At 35.4% G+C, this 23,452-nt stretch overlaps 1 protein-coding gene across 1 annotated transcript; it reads left to right on the top strand.

Annotated features, from left to right (window-relative positions):
• The first annotated feature begins 66 nt into the window (after positions 1 to 66).
• Positions 67 to 21,854, top strand: RhoGAP71E (Rho GTPase activating protein at 71E). The gene is given in 9 exon segments (XM_068287185.1): positions 67 to 1,312; positions 10,393 to 10,594; positions 10,662 to 10,845; positions 11,320 to 11,382; positions 11,828 to 12,549; positions 12,551 to 12,727; positions 16,056 to 16,254; positions 16,310 to 16,546; positions 18,433 to 21,854. Coding segments are annotated over 9 exon segments (2,847 nt in total). The 5' UTR covers positions 67 to 863; the 3' UTR covers positions 19,047 to 21,854.
• Positions 21,855 to 23,452: the final 1,598 nt, after the last annotated feature.

The raw sequence follows: 23,452 nt of genomic DNA, 5'->3' as shown, positions 1-23,452 counted from the left end.
ACATCGATGTCGTTGCCAGACATCGAAAAATGCAAAATACCGATACAATTCGGTCACGATATCATCTCTCATTTTTTGTTGTTGAGTCGCGTCGACGTAAATTAAAGCAGATTGAAAACAGATTGAAAATAAAAAAATAAAAAAAAAAACAGAAATAATAGTTTATAGTTATTGTTCAATAAAATTAATGAAAAAAACTATAAGTTTCGAAGTGCGAGCAATAAAGCGAAAAAGAAACGCAGACACACGGCAAATAAATAGAAAAAAGCAAGAGGCGTTGGCCTGAAAACGATAGAAAGAAGCAGCTGAAAAAAGTGCATACAGCAGGAGGCGAAAAGCAAAAGCAACACACTAAAAAGCGAACAAACGGATAAAAAGATAAAATGAAAATCAAAACGCAGAGTTGCTGAATTTAAAATTTGAATTAAAAATTTTTAATTTAACAACATTTTCTCTCGCTGTCAAACTGAAAGAAGGAAAGGAGCAACAACACACAGCAAAAAAGGAAAAAAAACAACGAAGCCAAGTCCCGTTTGTTGATTGAGAGTGTGTGAGCGAGAGAGAGAAAGAGAGAAAAAAGATAAAGATACCGATTGTGCGAGAGAGTGGGAGAGAGAGATAGACGATAAACATGAATGTAAAAAACCATAAAAATCTCTCAGGCACATTTTTCGCGTGAAGGCAAGGCAAGCAAGCAGCAAAGCAGAAGGAAAAGCCCACACCCTCCAAACACATCGCATCTCATCTCAGCAACAACACCAACACCATCAACCTTCCATCAATCTCACCAGTCACCCACCCATCCTTCTCCTCCTCCTGCTCTCTCACTCCCACTCCCGCTTTCATCATATATATCTATAATCATGTCCAGCTGGGCTGAACGAGTTCATCGTCGTGCCGCCGATCTTGGCAATGTGGTTACTTCTTGCGGCCATCCAGCCACATCCCCATCATATCCATATCGCTTGGAGAAGGTGAAATTCGGTGTTCCCTTGGAGGAGGTCTGCAAACACAACAACAACATTCCAGGACCCTTACTTGTCTTGATACTCAAACTAAATAAGGAATCACCAAATCGTCGCGATGTATTCCGTGCTCCTGGCCATCAGGGTGCTATGAAGAAGCTGATACATTTCCTACAAGCCGGCCGTTTGGTCAATGTTGATAATTATTCCGTATTCACCATAGCCAGTGTTCTCAAAAAGTTCTTAAGGAAGATCCCCAATGGCATCTTTGGTCGTCAGGGTGAGATGGAATTGTTTTCCATCAACGAGTTGCAGAATGAAGCGGAGCAAACGGAGCGTTTACACAGGTGAGTGTCAAATACACACAAATATACATATATACATACATACATATACTTAAGCACACACTCATACACACACAAGCCCATCATACTCGTACATACTCCAAACTAGCTTGCGGTAAACTTGCTGAACCGGATCTAGATTTTTTTTTTTGTTTTTTCGTCTTGTTGTTGCTGTTGTTGTTTTTCGGTTGCAGCTCTCTGCTAAGAATCTTCAAGAAAAAGGAGTAGTGGGAGAGTGCGGTGAGAGGGAACCAGAGAGAGCCCCAGGGGAAGCGGGGGCGATGAAGTGGAAGTTAATTCAGTGGAAAGCTTTTTTTCTCTCCGAATGCGTGAGTGTGTGTGTGTGTTCGCCTGGCACTTGTTGACACATTTGTGTGTGCGCGCGGATTTTCACCAATTTTCACTTAAACATGCCAAAACGACGACGGCGACAACTAACTAAATAATGGGCTCCCAAAAGTGATATTTCGAGTCAATTAACCCTTGAGTGTGAATAGCGAAAGATGTGTCTAAATCTAACATTAATCCTTTCTTTGTTAAGTAAACATTTTCATATACCGACCTTAACCCAAATAATCGTAAAGGGTCTTAGAGTTCTTAAAGCTATTTGTCCGAATGTTGATTTCGTGCCATTATTATTGCAGTAATCAGTTTCGGCACTTACAATACTTTATGACAAATAAATCATTGTATGCCATGTCAGGAGAACGGAATCTTAAATCTAATCTCCCAAATTTTTAGCCTTTTGATTCTTTTAATTCTCTATACAAACATAAGACTAGATTGCATTTACTTATAAAGAAAACAGAGAAGAACAATATCGTATTCATTTTTGTATCATCAAAGTAGTTGAATGGTTTTTTGCCTCCCTCCCCTAACCATCTGCTTTGTTGTTGTTGCTGCTCCAAATTCGAATGCAACTGTTAAAAGCCAGTGAAGGGTTAAAGGCTCTTTAAGCTTAAATGTTGCTTTGCTTTTTTTTTCTTGTTGCTGTTGCTGTTGTTGTTGCTGCTGCAATCGATTTCTAACCAAAAACTGAATTAGAGCATGAAAGCGTGGGCAAACACAGACACACATACACACACAGACGCATACTTAATTAACGAAAGAAATGTATTTTGTTGTTGTATGATTGCTGCAATTTGCAATTGTTGCAAGTGAGCGGGGTCTCTGCCGCTTATAGCAATCGATATTATCTCATGCGTTTGACTGACAATCTTTAATTTTGTTTCCTTCTCCTCCTCCTCCTCCTGCCTTTTTATTTTTTGCCTTCTTTTTCTGTTTTTTTCATTCTACTTGTCTTTATACATCTCCCTCCCCTCCTCTCTGGCACCCTCGCAGTGTGTTAATTTGTTTAACATTTGTATGTGATCAATGGCTACTACGTCAGTGCCAGAGCCAGTGCCGCCGACAGTCAGTAGTCAGTCCATTGGTTACATTAAAAGAAAAGAAAAAAAGAGTGAATAAATAAAAAATGTGCTAAATGTGCGTGTGTAAACACCCACACTAAGGTGGCCCCAAAGAGATACAACAATTTCTACGATTCTTAATTCCCTAGAATCATCATATACCTGAAATATGTCGAAGATTTTCTTTTAAAAATGATTTTCATCACTTCATAGTGACTCCTAGAAATTGAGGTTGATCGAAATTCGAAGTTGTAACTTTTATATTCCTGAACTGATCTTCAATCGTGAGTTGCTTTTGATCCTTTGCATATCTAATGAATTGAGAATTTTAATTACAATAATTGTTCAAGTCAAGTCAATTAATGTCAAAGATAAGCCAAAGTATTCCAATCTTTTTTTCAATTTCAAATAATTATTGCTATAAAAACTCGAAAATTTAAACTTTTTAGTATCATTTTAAAAGATGAAGACTTTTGATTTCGATCAATTTTCGAAGAAACTAGGCAAAAGATGGGCGAAAGATTGGTGTTGCGTTTGTAATTAATTTTCGTTTCGATTTTTTGATGAGTAAGTTTATGAACCACTTTAAAATCACACACACACACACACATGAATGTTTTAATAAAACATAAATTTTTCACAAAAATCAATGCGTAACATTCGACCGCCAAATTAAGAGAAAAGAGCGCGCGCAAACAAATTTTATTGTTGTAAATTTGTTTATTGTTTATTTACTTTTTAGGGCAGCCCAATAGCAGCAGCAGCAGCAGCAACAACAACAACGAATTGCAATAACAACAACAAAAACATTAAGCAATAGCGCAAAAATTGTGTGTGTTCACCTTCTTGTTGGGGTAAAAATAGACACGCGTTTGAAACATTGTATCAATTAGACAAACGTAACAGCAACAACAGGTCCTCCTTTTGGCCTGGCCGACTGTCTGGCTGTCAGTCGTATCGTGTCGACGTCATTGTTGCACGTTTTTGCAATAGTAAAGGAAAGAATAGAAACAAATTCAAGTATAGATAGACCAAAGATTGGCCAAAAATAAAATTTTATAAATGTTTGGCTGACTGTGTGTGTGTGTATATTTATTTATTTATTTTTGTTATTTTTGCGTGTGAAATTTACAACTAGCCATGGCTACAATAACAAATAATCACAACTGAACATGCTGCTGACGTTTGTGGCAAGTGTCTGTGTGAGAGAAGGAGAGAGAGAGAGAGAGTGAAAGCTTGTTTCTGTTGAACAGGAGTGTGTCCTGTTGCTACTTCAACTTGTTGCCCCTATATGTAAAGCTTTCGATATTCGTCTTGTTGTAAAGCTTCCTTGCCTTTGCCTTTGCCAAGGCAGACAACAGACGCCTGTTGCTCCTTCAACAGGATTTTGTCGGCCACGTTCTTGGGCCAATTGCTAGACATTTTCGGGTTAGTTGTTCCTCCCGGAAATGTTTCTTGATGCGATTAAAAACGATTAAAACGGCCAGCTGTCATTTCCCCTTCCCTACACTCTTTCTTTGACTTTAGTTTTATTTGTCGTTTTTGTTGTTGTTGTTGTTGCTGCCTGTCATAGCTAATAGGTCCCTTGCTCTGGCTATTTATACAATTGCCCATGCCCTGGACAATAGTTAAGCGACCCAAAACTCTGTGCTGCGAATACCGATAAGTGCAAAATGAAAAGAGAGAATAACCATTTTGTGTTTTCGCTTTTGTGTTGGTCTAGACAAACAAATGGCAAAAAAAAGAAGAAAAAAAAAAACAGAAAAAGAAATGCAGCAACTGCAGCAGCAGCGCAGCAGAGGGCAACACGTCCGGAATGACGACAAAGCCGCATTGTCCATAATGGTTACCCCCTCCCTCTCCTTCTCGTTCTCCTCCCCCACCTTCTGCTCCTTTTCCATCCAGACAACAGACTCATCGATGTCGTCTTGTGTCTGAGCTTCTTTTGCTGCTTCCTGATTGATTATTATTATTATTATTATGAAAGAATTGTTTAAAAACAAGCGTACAATGTGCTTTCAGTGTGTGTGTGTGTGTGTGTGTGGGACCACTGTAAATCAATTTAGGTTCTTTTTCGTCTTAAACCAGATAAAATGTTTTTTAAATAATGTAAAGACAAGATCACAAACATATATGTATGTATATATGTATGTGTGCGTCAGTAGAGCCTCTCGTCGCCGCCTCATGGCTTGCTCTCTTATATGACTCTTCTTCTCTCTCCATGAACTCGACGACGAGGCAACCTCCAGATATATATGTATGTATATGCATACATATATATGAAACCACCATATGGCTGGCAATGGATAGACACTAAACAGCAAAACCAAAAGAACAAAATAAAAAAAAAAACACAACATAAGTTATCAAAAATTAAACCAATATATTGACAATTTATCCCAGAATCCATTCTTATAATCACTACGTTTAGGACAGTTTTTGCAACCTTTTGTCCTGAGATTAAATTAACATAAAGCCTATACAGACGTATCTCTAGTTAAAGCCTTCAATGCATCAGTCCTTATAACGATATTTTGACGTCTTTTTAGTGTATTTAGTCATGGGCACATTGAAAGGGATGAGAAGACAAAACAGAACCTTATTTTTCTAAATAAAGAAACTCTTTTGGTTTTTATGCCATTTTTGTTTATTGATTAATTATAAGCCCAACATATACAAGAAGACGTCATGCATGCAAAAGGGGTTAAAGAAATGATATCCAACATTATTATTGACATTGTTGCAGAATGTTTTGCATATTATTTTGCACTCGTTGACTAGTGTATAAACTGTCAGCAGTTTGCATTGGTCGTTGGCCTGACAGTACGGCGGCTGCTGCTGCTGCTGCCTGCTTGACTTGACTTGGACTTGGATGGGTTGGGTTGGGTTGTCATGGCATGGCTTGGCTCGGCTTGGCTTGGCTTGGGTTGGGTTTGGTGGGTCACATAGTCGTCGTTGTCAGAGTCATAAGTATGCATTATCCACACATATCATCATCGTTTGTGATGTTTGCACACTTAGTATATTTATTTTCATATGTATGTTGAAACTGCTTTTTATTATCGGTAGATACATATGTACATATGTACATACAATTCGTGTATGCGTTTTCATTGCGATTTGCCTTTGGCTAGTAATTGTTGTTCTTGTTGCTTTTATTTTTTGCTGGTGTTATTCATTATTATGACGTATTGTCTTTTGTTGTGGGCCGATAAAAAAAATAAAAACTTGCTTCTGCTGCGGTTATGTTTCGCATCTGCTAAAATACATATACACACATTTCACACAAAGAACAACTGAGAGGGAGAAGGGCGGGGGAAACACGACAACGACAACAACTGATGCATATTGATGCTGATTTTGCAGTCTCCAAAAGATGCTTAAGCTGAGATATGGTCAGCTTCACGATTCGATTTGACCAAGCTTCCCGACAATCTGATATGTGTTGATGTGTGCTTAGCAAGCAAAAAAAAAAGGGAAATATATATGTACAATATAATAGAAACACACTCCTCACCCTCACCCACACCCACACCCTTTTATTTATATAAACATATTTTCTATATATCGGATGTCCAATCATAGTCATAGTCATTGCCAGAGCCTTCAGTAGTATGCCTCATATCGGTTTTGTGCGTAATATCTCGATGAATCAATGCTCGATGATTGATCCATTGTTATATTAATAAAACAGAATATTAAATAGTTAATTGTTCTTAACCCTTTTTCATGAACTTAACTAATTAGACCAATTTTAATTCATTTTAATATATCTTTGAGTTGAATTCGAATTCATTGGAAGATCAATTTTTAATGTTGTTTAGCTTGTTGTTTGTTTATTCGTTTTGGTTTCTTTCTTGTGAAATGCAGAGTTAACAAATTATTGATGACTTTTTTGTATTTTCATTGGCTTTCTGCTTATGTTCGTTATTGGTTGTTCATTCATTAAGTTTTGAACATACATTTTGGAATAGCAAATTCAAATTTCTTGTGAATTTTTGTTGAAATTTTTCATATGAAAATCATTATAGTTATCAAGCGCATGGTTCAGGGTTTTCTTATATAACGAGATTATTTTTCATTGCCCCTCTATAGTCATTCAGTCAATGTCCGATTCGAGCCAAGCCTATTTTCTTTATAAACAAATGTATTTATTTAAAGAACTATCTAAAAACATACACAACAAGACTCCAAGAGCAAGTGAAAATTGTGTTGATCGGTGTTCTTTAATCTTATCAGTTAACATTTCTTTTTTAAAGCATAATGAACTCCATGGAGGCCAAAACAAAAAAGACAATTTTCGGTAGCTTTCATTGAGAGGTGTTTACTTTAAAAAGATACCCTGCAGGAATAAAGAAATTGAAATTAAAACAAGTTGAAAATTTAGTAATGAAATTGCAACTAAATCTAAAGAATCTTATTTCAATCTAATGACAACTTAACTAAAGTGAAATTTCAGAGTATTTAAGTCAATATACCCTTCATTCCTGGGTATAGGGTGTCAAATATCAAAGTCATTGGAAAACCTTCGGTAGACATTAACGCAAATGCCTAGATAAGGATTATCAATTTATATTTATTTGCATTTTTCGTTGTGTTATTATTATTGTTGTTGTTGTTGTTGCTTATTGTTTAATGGGAATGTGCGTACAAATTGTTTATTAATTGCATTTAATTACATGGAATGCCGTTAAGAAGGCACAAACAAAAAATAAATGTTTATGTCTACCCCGGATTGATATGTGACAAGCAAAAGAGAAAGAGATAAGAGGAGGGTAAACCAATCAAAATGGTTTTTTATTACTACTTTTTTTTGTTTTGTTTTGTATTTGGTTATCTAAAAGCCCACAAAAAAAAAAAAAATGAAAATAAAATTTGTTTAGAAATCAATGAGTAATTGTGATTGATGAGGTTACATTGAATGGCCATTAGTAGTAAGAGTAGAGTATAGTAGTAGGCCGTCTTGAGATTTCATTTGACTGGGCTGGGAGATGGCTTATACAATCTGATCAAGAGTTACGTAGATCTTGTCTATATGTATGTATGTGTATATTGGGTCTGATTGTCATTCGTATTAACATAAAAATAAAACCGGCTTTTCTTCTATGAATTAATGCTAAATAGCTTCTTTTTTTTTTTGTTCGTTTTGTTTGTTGTTTATTTAGTATTCTTCATGCGTAGCTTCTGCGTATTTGAATGAATCACATTTCATTTATTTCATTCATAAAAAAAAGAAACAAAAATGTAACTAAAAATGTCGGATAAGGTTTTCTTTCAGTTCAGATCGTTTCGTTTCATTTGGCTTCTTTTTTTTTTATTTATTTTTTTTGTTGCCTTTTCAAGTGCCGCCGCCGACATTTGATTTGCTTTTTTGTGTAACTGTATTTAATATTTCACTATAACTTTTTGTTGTTGTTTTCTTCATATATGTACATACATATATTATTATTGTTGTTTTTTTTGTTTTATATGGCACATATATTGTGTTACGTATACGGAGATGCGGAGATGATGATGATGATGAAGATGAGATGCTGCCCTACAGAGGAACCAGTTTGATTTTGTTTTGTTTTTTTCTCTGCTTTGAATTATGTGTCAAGTGATAAAGTCAAGAGGAGACGACGATTGGGTAGCAGGAGGAGGAGGAGGACTGTGTTGGGGGTGGTAGTTGTTGGTAGTTGGGTAATGGAGAGGAGTAGGAAGTGATAAAATGAAACATCATCGTTCCCTTTTGACAGATAAAAACAATTGAAAAGTATTTACTTGACAAGTGGATTTACGAGATTTTTTTCTGTACAAATGTTTTCACAGGAACTGTAAAGACACAATCATGAAATCAGTAAAAAGACATCATCAATATCTTCCAAGTGTCTGGCCTTTGTCTATAGAAAGTCTTGCATCACATCGATATATAATGATTATTACACGTCTTTTGATAAATAGACGAAACGAAATGAAATGAAATGGTGGGAGGGAAGGTTGAGTTAAACTAAGGAATTAATGCTTAAGTCAAACGAATGACTTAGGCACAAGAGAACCTAGAACCTGGATGTAAGGTCATTTTTGGGGGAAAATTAATGTAAAACATTTTCCTTTCTATAAAAGAAGCAGTTCAAAAGAGTATTAACTAGTTTAGTCTACACATGAGAGATTTAGTTTAATTAAATATATGAATCTATACTTTGTCTGAGTAGATATTAAACGATATGGCTTAAAGGTACAAAGAGACTTACGAAGGTACAGAAATAGATAGATAGAGAGAGAGAGAGAGAGAGAGAGAGAGAGTGCTATCCGATAAAAGCGATAAAGGTAGTTCTAAAAACTTAAATTTTTTGTTTTTCTTTGTCATATGTATGGGTAGATACATATATTTGTTTCAAGTATAAGATCTCTTATCTATATAGAGCTATAGCTCTGCTTGGTTGGTTGGTCGTTTGGTTGAGTTGGCCTTACGTTTGGCTTACCATTAGTCATGTTATATTTCATTACAAGTGCACTGACTCATATTCCTAGCCCACAACAACTACTACTACTGACTTACCCATCATCATAATAACAATAATAATCAAAGAAAGTCTGCTGCTTCCATCCTATGTATGTATGTATGTGCGATATATGTCTGGGTCTCTCTCTCTTTCTCTCTTTCTCTACGTCGGACTCCTCTCTAGCTTACCGTAGACATTGTTCACACTTTCATTTTGGCGTGCCTAATGATTTTTCGAAACAACGAAAAATGGTGGCTTTTTAGTGTGTGTTTAGAGAAGAAGAAAAACTGGTCGGTTGGTCGGTCGGCTGGTCTCCTCCTAAGCGTCGTCCGTCCATCCCCACATTACACAACCCAACCATCCAACCGTCCATCCATCCAGCCAGCTAGCCAGCCAGCTAGCAAGTTGGCCTAGGCGAAGCTAAAGCCCCCAACTCAACTCAATCAATTAATGCTTCAACTCTTCTGCTTCTCCTCGCCCAACTCGCTCTCAACTATCGTAGAGTGAAACAAATGTTTCGTTTCTTATTTTTTGTGGCGCTAAAAAGTGAAAACTTGAATATCCAACAAAATAAATTGGTAAAGAGACGTCAGAAACGGACTGGAGGGGGCGTGAGTTTTGGGGGAAGTTGACGGCAATCGCTTGACAATGCATTGAAAATGCCATGAACAAGGTGGTAGAAGAAAGGCGGCAAGAAAGATAGAAATAAAAGCAAAGAAAGAAAACAAATAAACTAAAAGAAAAGAAAAGAAAAATATTGTGGCAAGGCGACGAGACGACGATTTAGTTGTTTGATAATGATAAGAGGGCGCAAAAAGGGAAAGATATTATTAACACAAAAGACCCCCGAACCAGACGGCGGAGACCCGAAACCCAGTTGTCCCCCCAGCCCCCTTACCATTGTCTAGTCGTGGCCACAACTTAAATCTCTCATAGAGTGTTAAATGCCTTTTGATAGGGCTTAACTCGTAGCGTAATTTGGACATCATTTCAAATGGGGCAAAATCGTGTTAAGCCATCTTCAACACAAAGTCACATAACGGTAAAAACGCGACCATATTTTTAATTCCACAGAAATAACAAATTGTGTGTGATAATTAGTTTGTTATACTAACTATTATATAATGTTTCTATTTCCCCAAAGACATTTATTAAACTCTTTTAACTCATCTTCCTTTTGTATTTACAGACTTTTCGGTTCTCTGCCAAAATATACGCAACATCTTTTAGTTTTACTCTTTGGCACATTCCGTGTAATAGCCAGCAATGCCGCCCACGCCTCCACGGGTATGACCAGCGAAGCTTTGGGTGTCTCTGTGGCCCCCAGTTTCTTTCAATCCTGCGTCAGCGATGGCAAGACCGCACGCATGGAGGATGTGCTCAAGTTTAAGGTAAATGCACATTTTCATTCAAATTCATTATAGACTCTAAATGATTGTGTGTTTCTGTTTCGTTTAGGTGGCCACAAAGATAATGCAACATATAATTGATAAGTTTGCCACACATGATATTTTCGGACGTGAGAATTATGAATATTATGCACGTGTCACGGGACGTATTCTAAAGGTGCAAGATGAATGGATATGCAGTTTTCAATATCCACCACCGCCGCGTGGAAAACTGGCACAACAGAAATATGCATGTAAGTGGGCAGGAAGGAGCTCTGAATGTAAGATTAAGGATACATAGATATAGATATAGATTCGCTAATTCACTCCTAAGATCTGTAAACTAAAATACAAATATTTCCAATATAAGTCAGTTTATAACCACATAGATAAGTTGACAAATGACAAGGTCAGGACATTTAACCCAAAAATATTCGCTTATATTCTTATGAGTATCGAATAAATCTGCGAGTCAAGTAATCACAGGAAATGACTCGTATGTTGGCTATATAAAAGTGATTAAGGTTTTTTGTTTGTTTTGTTTTTGATTCATCAGCGAAAGATTTAATATATTTTTGTCGAGGTTGTTGTTGTTGTTATTGTTACTGTTATAATGACTATATGAATATTGACTTTAACCCATTTAGATATACATTAATTTAGTTCTAAGTAATAATGTATGCATTTCCGTTTAGTAATTGTTCCTTATCTCTGTCTCACTTCAATAGTGCAACATTCTTTGGAAGCCGAGAAGACTTGGCTGCAATGCCAATGCGAACGTTGGGGCTTACGTGAGTACCATAAGTATATACATATATAATATAGAATCGTATATATAGAGATATAAAGACACTAGATGTTTTTTTTTTTTTTGTTTTCCCAAGAAGGATGAATATCCCTTAGAAGAGACATTTTCATTATCCACATAAATATGTATCCTCCGTCTAACCATCTGTCTATCCTGTCTATCTATTCGGTCTATAAGCTAATTTTTGTGTATATAGTTTTGGTTTCTGAGGTATACATATTATGGTTTTGGGTGGTTTCTTCTCATCTGGTGTCCCTTTCCCACTGCCCACTTCATTCCTCTAGACACTACTGACATATTTGCTTATGGCTTTGCCTCTATGTATTTGTATCTCTGCACGCTTTTGTTTCTACTTACTCATCTCGAAAAACAAATCATAAAACGAAATCCTTCCCACATTCCTCTATAATCTCTATCCAAAACTATAGTGGCTCAAGAGGAATCCCGTTCGACGCCCGCCTTGCTGACCAGTTCCAGTTCGGCTTTGGAGAATAGTGTCCTCTCGCTGGGCGTCTCGCCGGAGCACTCATTCATCGAGAGTTGTGCACGCTTGTCGGTGTCGCTGGAGGGTCCAGGCATCTTTGCCATGACCTCATCCCCGTTGCCAGCCAAGAGACAACAGCTGCAGCAACAACAACAACATCATCAGCAACAACAACAGGGCAATGGCAATGGCACCGATTACGACTACGATGACTATGAGGATGAGGACAATGACGAACTGGATGGCGGTCTGGGACTCGGACTTGGACATGGTCATGGTCCACATGCACATGGACACGATTTTGCAGCCGAATTGGAATTGAGTCACATTGCACCGCCGCCGCCGCTGCCAACGCGAGGAACAATCGGAGGAGGCTTTCTACGTCACAAACAGCGTCACGACGATGATGACGACGACGATGACGACGAGGATGAGGAGGAGGTGGTGATGAAGCGTCGCTATCGTCAGAACAAAAAGAAGAATTTAACCACCACCTCGAGCAGTCATCATCAGAGACGTCTACGCGCCGGCACCAAGAGTCTTGATGGTCAGGCTGGCGGTGCAGGCGGCGGCGGCGGCGCCTCGGCAGCTGCGGCATCTGTTGGAGTCGGCGGTGCTGCATCCACTGTGCCACAGGCAACGCCACCCAAACTGAAGCCGCGTACCATGCAGCCGCTGCAATCGGGGCATACGACATTCCAGTTCGTGCAGCTCGAACTCTGGTGGCGCCGCAACAGGATCATCTGGCGGCAATGGTGGCAACAACGGCGGCATGACCATGGAGGAGCTTCGAGCCGTTAATCGTTATGCGGAGAGCACCAAAAGTCTCTCGTATTTGCCACAGGTGAGGGATGACTTCTATCCAGGCTCTAGAATATCCGTATAGAATCCGCCCCCTATAGCACCCGCCCGCCCCCTCTACATACCCCCAACAATATTTCTGACGTGACTTGCAAAGACTCTAGCAAAGAAAACTCTTAGAACTTAGTATGCTCGAATTTCACATTCTTTTGACATTTCTTTCAAGTTTTCACTTCTATTTTGCAGGAAGAAAACAAGAAAATGAAATATGCAAATCCTAATCATAGTTGTTAAGTTGATTTTTGATTTGTTCATTCTTAATTTTTGATTTTATTTTACGCTCTCACACACACTTTTTCTATCTCTCTCTCTCTTTCTCACATATTTCTTTGTTTAATTTGTTTTGTAATATGATGATAAAAACAAACAAAAAAACACGAATACACACACACGCACACACACACACACACACACACACACACACACACACACACACTTTCTATATAGATAATCTATTTCATATTATAAAAATAATTCTTGATATTGAAGAACAAATTTTTCATTTTTTATTATTTGATTTAATTTGAATTTATTTAATTATTATTTTTACCTTTTTTTGTTGTTGTTACTTATGCTATCACACTCTGACTTTATCTATCTATCTATCTCTGTCTCTTTTTGTCACAAAAAGTGTCTTATGTTTTTTTTTTTTATATATATATTAACCAAACAAATGCTAAGAGCCTGCCTTTTTACAACAAACAGCAACAACAACAATTACAACAACAACAACAAAAACAACCAACACACTCTATATATAAGTGTTTAACCCTTAAGTCTAAAAAGATCGAAAAGCATTTGCTTTCCCTCCCCCCAGTACCTCATTTAGAAAGCTCTTTCACTCTCCATCTCTTTCACACACACACACACACACAAAGGTACAAATTGAGAGAAAAAACATAAACTATATCTCCTTAAAACCTTAAACCGATCACGGAAAACTGTACAAAGAAAAAAACACACACACACACACCAACAAAAAGCAAGGAACACACACAATTCTTTTTTATACTATTATTAAAATTAATAATTTGTACTCATTAATTAAACTTAATGTTAATTCTCTCATTGAACAAAATTTAATCTATTTACACACACCTAAAACCTAAAACAACAACAACTCACACTCTCACACCCCAGATTTAAAAAAAATAATTCTCTTAATAAAAAAAAAACTATTTGATATAAGTGAAGAAAAAACAACTAAACAAAAAAATTGCGTATATATTAAAAAAAAAAAAGAAAATAATTTTAGTTTTCCCTTTGAATATACAAAAATCCGTCTTAAAATTTCCAACTAATTTAGCTTAAATTAGAAATAGATTAAAAAGAGTTTAAATTTTGGAAACATCAGCTAGAAAATGGAAATCCTATTCTCTTATTGTTAGTTAAAAGACAATATTGGAAAGTGTGATTAAAATTTACATATTATGCAGACTTAAAGTTGTTAGTCTTTAAACTAAATGAGTTCCATTAAGTTCTTTGAAAGTCCTTTGCCTTTTGATCATGATGATGATGAAGAGATTTCGAACCTCTTGAAGTTGATCAAGTCTGTTTTTACTAGTTCTACTGATAATCTTTCAGTTTAGGTTAACAAAGAGTTTATCACTTTCTAGCTGACTTCGTGGGATGATAAGAAGCAAACAAGAAAAAGAAGAGATCTTTTAGATATTAAGACAACAAAAGCGAAGCGAACTTTTAAACACACTGTGTACATACATATACATATATATATCTATATATTTATACTTATATCTAAGTTTGTACAACTTTTGTTTTGTTTTTTTTTTTTTGTTTCTTTTGTTAATTTTGCTTGTGTATTAGTGTGTACCACAGACATTACACCATGTATCATAAGTGCGCCTCTTGCAAATGTATTTTTTAGTTTGTTTTGTTTTCTTTTCTTTTTCTTTGTCTTTTGTTGTTATCATTAATTAATGTATTTGTATTTGTTGTTAGCGATTTAAGTTTAATGATAAATATGTTGTATATGTATATTTTTCGCACATGTATTTGTATTTGATTTCGATGTACTTAACTAGTTGTAGTTACTATTGTCTAGTCTTGCCTTGTTTTAGCGCTTGTTTTCTTATGTTAACCAATTATTATCATTTGTTTTGTATGTGGTAACATTTTCTTTTTCCTTCTGCTCTGTATTGTTTTTCTTTTGTTTTTATTGCACTTTTAATCTGTTTGTATTTTGTTGTTGCTTGTCCATCTCACACACACACACACACACACACCACCCCCACGGCGGAATCATTAAATACAGAATTTGACATTTTCTTCTACTACAAAACACAAACAGAAAAACCAAAAAAAAAAAAAAAAAAAAAAAAAATTGCATCATTTGTTGAATGAAATTGTTAACAAAAGAAAAACATTTGTATTAAGATGACGCTAAGCTTGTTTGGCGGTGTCCTTGTTCTGCTGCAGCTGCTTCTTCTTCTTCTTATTGTTCATCAAGACATACTTTAAAAGAAAAATACTGAACACTGAAATTAATAAATTGTATACAATTTCGGAAAGCCGTAATTTCTATATCCTTGCATGTCTATGAAATCTAAATCAAGTCTGTCTGTCTGTCTAAAATTGTTTGCTTATCTTAAGTTCAATTAAAATATTGTTTCATCATTGAAATCTTTAGTTTGAATACGATTAGAAGGGATTGGCAAGTCTCTCTCACTCTCTCTCTCTCTTTGCCTGCAAGGATATTCCTAATCTCCTATCAAGAGAATGTTATGTGCCTCTACACAATAATTAACTTTTTGTGCTTAACCAGTTTAACATTAAGGGTATTCTCGTTTAATTTTTTGCACTTAAATGACAAATACCCTTAAAAAAAATATATACATACATAAATTTTTGCTTTAAAAATCAGAAAAAAATGTGCACTTTATTTTCCTACTTTCCAACTAAAAAAAAAAAAAAAAAAATTCATTTTGTAGTTTTCCTTTTTTTTTTTTAACTGTTTTCAAATGATTTTTGTTTTTCTTATTATTTTCATAATTTTTAAATTTCATATATATAAAAAAAAACCAAATGAATTCCATTTACTTATTGTTTTTTTTTTTTTTTTTAATGCTATTATTAAGAAGAAAGAAACAATTGAAAAACAAAAAAAAATCAAAACAAATAAATCTCTAATGCGAAAATTTTGAATCCCCCCTCGTTCCACCCCCCGAAATACAACAACAAAACAAAAACACCACCACCACCAACAACAACAACAACAACAACCACCACACAACCAACTTCAACTATAAACTGGCAACTGGAACCAATTGAATTGAACAATGAAATGGGGTTAGGTCCATGAACGACAAACCGCACGCATGCGCACCCGTTCCGAATGGTTCTTGGGTCCGAGAGATGCTGCCGTAGTATCACTCCAATTGCCCCTGGACACGTGTAGCAATTGTTGCCTGGCTGCTGCTGCAGCGGCAGCTGGTTACTTAGGCGGCGGCAGTACACGGGATATGCGTCAGGGAGCAGTAGCAGCAGCTGCTCGTGTCGGGGGGAATCGGCGGAGGAGCTGGAGGAGCAGGCCTGGTGGGAATCGGAGGTGGCTCAGCTCAACTTTATCATTTCTATCGCAAGCAACAGCACTTGGATGACATGATGGACACCGAGGATAGCTACAGTCAGCAACAGCAGCAGCAGCAGCAGCAGCAACTACTACAACAAGAACAATTACATTCCAAAGGTGGCGGCCTCTTGAGGCCACCGCCAACACTTTTAACAGCTGGTGGTTCTGCTGGACAGCAAACAAATCGACGTCTACTCCTGGATGCCAATTCTGGTAAAAATCAAGGACTAACTACTTCTACTACTACTTCTACTACCACTACAACGATCACCAACACTAACAACTACTACAACAACAACAACAGCAACAACAAGCAAAATAAAGCAACGGATACAATACCAATGCAGCAGTCAATCTTCCATTATCCACTCAATACATCATATTATTATTCCACACAATGCTTGAGCTCCAATTTGATGGCTCCAGGTGCTGCTGGCGCTGGTGCTGGTGCTTCTGGTGGTGCTGCTCGTTCCGGTTCTGTTGTTGTTATAACGAAAAAGCCAAATAATTGCATTAATAATGAGATTAACGATGAGACTAACGATGATAGCGATTGTGACTCCTTGGACGGCATTATGATGATGCAACCACACACATTGCAATCCCATGAACTTCAACAGCACTCGCATCCAAATCAAGCACATTCATCCCATTCACATGCCCATCATGGCCAAAATGATGGCCTATACATAAGACATTCGACTCCTTTGTCCAATGCTCCTCGTGGAGGTGGTTCATCGTCACTTCATTATCATCGGCAGCGTTTGGCCAGCAATGCTTCGTCTTTGTATCAATCCTTTGAGGCATCTGGCCATCAAAGGAGTCACATTCGCAGCAACAACAACAACAACAACAACAGTAGCCTTGGCAACACCAGCAGAAGCCAGAACAACAACAATTTCATCACTGTCATTTTTAATGTCTTAGATTTTCTGTTCTAAACTATAAGAATACTTCGAAAACATATTCTCAACTGAGATTGTCTTGTGTTTTGTAGAGAAACCCATTTCAAATCATTTCATTGCATCCATTTTGAATTAATCCATAATTAAAATATATTTATAATCTATATTTATATTTATGCTTTGCCAAAACTAAAACATATTTCAATTGTTTACATATAATATTATTTATTTTTGTTTTTTTTTTAACAAGATTTTATGTATGTATTTGTTTATTAATCAATCGTGTGTCTATATCATAGATATATATATGTACATACATACAAAATTTCGAATTCAGATAATTCCATTTATATGCATATCGTTAAATCGGGTGTCTATATCTATATAAGAATTGATAAAGTTGCTAGAAAGGATTAAAAGTTAACCAGAAAAGCTATGTATATACATATATATTCATATCTATCCTTAAAAAATGTAAATGTTTAATATATATATATATTTCATTTTATATTGTTTGTTTTTAAAATATTGTTTTAATTTAATTGCAAAAATGAATATTATAAATTATATATATTTAATTCACTTTGTGTGCGTGGTGTAAGTGTTTGTGGTGAGTGTGTGTGTGTGTGCAATAGAAGTGTTAAGTATTATTTCATGATTATTTTATATTTTATATCATTTGATGTATTAAAACAAACAAAAAAAAAAAGAGAGACAAAAAATATTCTGTGTGTGTTTTTTCGTTTTGTTGTCCTTTTGATTTATATACATACATATATATTTATCTACATGTTGTAATTGTTGTTGTTACTTTTTTTTTGTTGTGTTCATTATCCGTTTGGTTTTTACTAATATTATTTATGTTCTTATCACAGTCACGCCCACCATATTTAGCCCATACATACATACATACAACATACATATTGAAAGCCAGCTGAAAGCTAAAAGAAAAACAAAAGACAAAGGCAACAAACACAATCAATAATAATTTGCCACTGAAACTGAATGAAAAGTAAAAAACTCATGAACAAAATACTATATATATAAATATATTTTCTCTTTCTCTTCCTTTCTTTATTTTTGTTTTTGGTTTCATTTCTTCTCGTTTCTTTTGCCCGCCCCCCTGCCTCTCCATCTCTCTCGTTCTCTCTCTCTCTCTCTGTCTCTGGCTGTCTCCCTCATTATTGTGATCAGTTGGCAACATCCGTTTGAGTAACAGCGCCGAGTCCATACAATATGCTGCACGGCGTCCACATGCCAACAACATTGGAATCGGGATCGTCGTCGGAGGAGCAGGAGGAGGAGCTGGATTAGGAGGACTGGGCGGCAATAATAACAACAACAATAACAACAACAACAATTCAACAAACCTGCAACACCAATTTGGCCAAAATCTAACAGCAGCACCAACAACAACAACAAGCAGTAGCTCACAACAACGACGTCTCCTTATCAATGTGCCACGTCAATATCGTTCCTCATTACGTCGCAACAAGGAGAAGCAAATCGGTGGCGGCAGCGGCGGTGCCAACACCCAAAGCAATAGCAGCAATAGCCTGGGCAGCGATCCAATTGGCACCAATCTGCCGCCGCCACTGAACAAGCCATTGCTTATGGTTGGCCTTCTGCCCGGGGCCGAGCAACCGCCCTCGGTGCGTAATTCCATTGCCGAGTGCGGTGGCGGTGGCCTGGGCATTGGTCTGGTAGATGGAGATCATCAAATGGACACACTGGACCCACATCCACACCCACAATTGGCCACCAGCAGCAGCACAACCACGCTAAGCTTCAAACCGCCGCGTCTGTAACAGAAAGATTGAGGGCCAACCAGCAGAGACTTGGAGCATGAGCATCAATGATTGATCATTCACAACCGGCGACAACAACAACATCAGCAACAAAAACATTTCAACCAGCTTCAAATCTATCTATTTAGAAATTTACAATTTAAACAAAAACCAAAGTGGGGGAAACATCTTTTAATTTCCCCTTCCTCTCTCGACCGACAGACATAGCCGAGGATTGTTGAAGGCATAATGATTTATCAGTTTATAAGACAAAAAATTATATAGAGAAAGTTAATTGTAATAGTAAATGTTTTCAAAACTTTTGATTTATTATTCTGACTTGAAATTGATTGTCAAAAGAAAAGCCAAAACTCATAAGCTAACAAAATTTCAGTGACATTCTCTTTGAAACTTTCTCAAATTCGAATTCAATGTTTTATAAGGAATTTTATATATTGTTTTATGCCTTTTGTGCAAAACGACAAAACACTCGAATTGTACAAATTTTTAATGTTATTTTTTTTGTAATTGGATTATGCATTTGAAGTTTTCGAAAATATTCACAAATAATTGATAAATTGTTATTAGATCAACAATCCAACAAAACAAGAAACATTCAACAAAACAACACAAAACAAAAAAACATCTTATATATATATATATATGTATATATGAATATGTGTATATGTATATATATAAAGATTTATAATGTATTTATGTGTATAGCAAGAAAAGGCTGATTTTCTTTAGTTAAACAAAACAAAACAAAACAAATATGGAAAATGTACTAAAAACTAACATTTAACGAGATATTGCAACAAATTGCCAAATTTTATTTAAAACAACAAAACAAAACAAAATGAAAAACAAAACATGAAAATCTATCTAACGAAATGAAGCGAGATTTCAATTTTTTTAAATTTTGTTTGCCTTAGCCATGAAGAATCTCTCTCAACTGTCGCGCACTTGAATTTGAAACACAACAACATAAAATACATTCGAAAAAGCAAACAAAAAATGAACAACGATACAATAAAACAAATGAAAGCTGAGTATTTTAAGCAACTCAACTCAATATTATATAAATATACAAATATATTTTTCATTTTATATAGAGCTGTGCCTCTCTCTTTCCAAAAAAACAAAGAAAGAAGATAAAGAAGAAAGTTTTCTGTCTCTCTCACTCTCTCTCTCTCGTTTTTTATTTATTGTAACTAAAGACTCACTCGCTTGCAATCAAAAATAATCAAAGCAGTTAGCAAACCATTCTCTTATACGTACAAGTACAAAACAAAGTAAAAATAATAACAAAATCAAAGCAAAGAAAACATTAAAACAATGAAACAGAAACACATTTCAAATCGAGAACATTTTCCTAGTATATAAGAAACTCAACAAGAAGCAAAAATCATACGAATTGTAATTTCACAAAGAGTTACAAAAATTGTTGTATATAAGCATATAGTTTGTATGTGTATGTATGTATCTATATATATATATATATATATATATATGTATGTATAGCCCTGTGTACCAAGATATATGTATGTTATAAACTAAACTTTTGCAAGGTAATCGGCCTAGCCAGGAAAGAACCACCTTATTCTCAATGTTATCTCATTATAGAGCAATATAAGTTAATCCATAGTTCGGCCGATGATTGTTTCGATCACAATAGTTTATATGCCAAATCCAAGTTGTTGACAAGTTTGTGAATAAGTATTTGTCAGGTATTATCTAGTAATTACGATCGAACTGTGAAAGTTCTTTTGTTTTCGGTGCAAAATCAATGATTAATACTTATACATATACATATGTACATACATATGTATGTATGTATGGGGCCTGGAATCGAATACTAATAGGAAAATCGCCATGTGGTTCTTACCTAGAATGATTACAATGATTCAGCCTAATCAGATATACATAAATAAATATCTTTGTATGTTATTAATATGCTCTGGCCACAGATTGAGTAAGAAATCACAAATTTCAAGATGATTGAGACCCCAAGAGATGACTTCTTAAATTCCATTATTCTTTTTTTTTTTTTTTATTTATATACATATATGCATACATCAATATAAATTATAATAGTTATTAGATAGCCTTGAAAACCTCCCAATAAATGTGAAATATTCCTATTATTTCTCATAGATATTCACATGCAAACACACACACACACACATGAATGAATCATAATCACTGCCCCGCCTATAAATCTACCCAGTAGATTGAATGAACAAATTGTTCAGTGTCCTTCCTTCCCCTACCAAAATAACTTTCCGATTTTTTTCACAAGCAACAAAAATCCTGCTAAAGTTATAAGTCCTATGTGTGCAACAACAACAACAAGAAGAGATATAGATGTATATATATGTATAGACATATATACACACCTATGTATGTATATGTAAATGTGTGTTTGTTATTTCATACATTATGCAATATCAAAAATAAAAGAAATACAATCTAAAAGATAGATAAATATATATATACATACCTCTATATAGTATATGTATAAGACAGGAACACCAATTTCTTGACAAAGCAAAAAAATCATTTCATCGTGTACAACTTCTTTTTTTTTTTCATTATTATTATCATATGTTAGGCTATAAGCTAAATAAAGTTTATATATATCTATGTATAAATCTTTGAGTGAAGTACATTCATTAGCAACTAAAATAAATAATATATGTAAGTACATTTAGCATAAATAATAATTACTATTAATTACATTAGTGTGTACAGGGTATGTTCCATTTCAATTTTAGATCATAAATGCTTCACTGGCATTTCGAATATAATTATACAAATACATATATATATATACTTTTTTTTATTTTTTTTTTTTTCTTTAGCTCTCATTTTTCCATTCTAAAAAAATAAAATAAAATGAAAGAAAATCGTGTATACAAAAAAAAAGGAAATAAATCATGCATATAATGTAAACTTAATTATTGAATGGGAAAAAAACAAACAAAACGAAAAAAAAGAAAGAAAACAACAAAAGAAACAAATAATAAATACTGCAAATTTCAAATTTGATTCGTGGCTTGAGTGATTATTATAAAACTAATTGAATCTGAATGGAAAAGGTTTTTAAAAATGATTGTGTAAGTATTTTTAGCGATTGTGCAAATTCACCAACCATCAGGATGTCTGTTGATCCTTGGCACGAGAAACGTCTGAGCAAAGATAACCCCGATGGTAGGTCCTGCTTCGAACCTGGTAAGTTTATTGTGGTAATAGTTGGCAAAGTGAAAGTGGATAGTTGGCGGTTCCTTTTTGAATTCAGACGAATGCATTGCATACTTGGGATGTTCTTTGATTAGATTGTCCTGGTTCTGGACGGAAGAACATTCAGTATTTATTAATTGAAGAGCTCCTTTTTATCAGCTACTCGAAGGGAATGTCAGGACTAAGTCAGGTAAGTCGACAAGTATAGAAACGGACTTTAAGCCACCCGAGGGACAATCAAATCGTCCTTACGATGACCGATTTTTGGGCACTTGTAATTGTCGCCAAGTGACGAAAAATAGGGGAAAAATCGTATTCTCATCTCTGCTCCCTCAAAGAATCGCGAAAAATTTTTAATTTTGAACTAAATATAAAGACCTTGTTCATCGTCTTTCCCAAGGACACTCCAGGACCTGTTAGTGACAATGTTATAAAAGGACATACTGCTCGCCCTTGAAATGGCTGAGTTTTAAGGACATTTATGTTTGTTTGGAGACTCTTCTTAACCCTACTAGGATTGAATATATTTATTTTTGGAAGGATTTTAAGAATCCTGGATGCAGATCTATAGGTCCGATCCTAGAAAATCCTGTCAAATTTTACTACCAAAATATTGCATGCAGAAAATTAAATTCAAAAACCCCGCCTGGCGGTTGAATTCAAAAATTCAAATGCCCAAAAGTCCGTTACACATTTAATAAAAATTTTAAAGCAGTTGCCTACTAAGTAATTCTGTTGGCCTGGTACTTCATACTTTCTCTGGTGCAAATTTCGTCATTAAAACTTCAAATTTCGCTGCCCGCCAAATTCAAAAATTCCGCCTGGCGGTTGAATTCAAAAATTCAAATGCCCAAAAGTCCGTTACACATTTAATAAAAATTTTAAAGCAGTTGCCTACTAAGTAATTCTGTTGGCCTGGTACTTCATACTTTCTCTGGTGCAAATTTCGTCATTAAAACTTCAAATTTCGCTGCCCGCCAAATTCAAAAATTCCGCCTGGCGGTTGAATTCAAAAATTCAAATGCCCAAAAGTCCGTTACACATTTAATAAAAATTTTAAAGCAGTTGCCTACTAAGTAATTCTGTTGGCCTGGTACTTCATATTTTCTCTGGTGCAAATTTCGTCATTAAAACTTCAAATTTCGCTGCCCGCCAAATTCAAAAATTCCGCCTGGCGGTTGAAT

The sequence above is a fragment of the Drosophila tropicalis genome, unplaced genomic scaffold (genome assembly GCF_018151085.1).
Source record: "Drosophila tropicalis isolate 14030-0801.00 unplaced genomic scaffold, ASM1815108v1 contig_463, whole genome shotgun sequence".
NCBI lineage: Eukaryota > Metazoa > Arthropoda > Insecta > Diptera > Drosophilidae > Drosophila > Drosophila tropicalis.
This window is presented reverse-complemented; position numbering and strand designations above follow the sequence as displayed.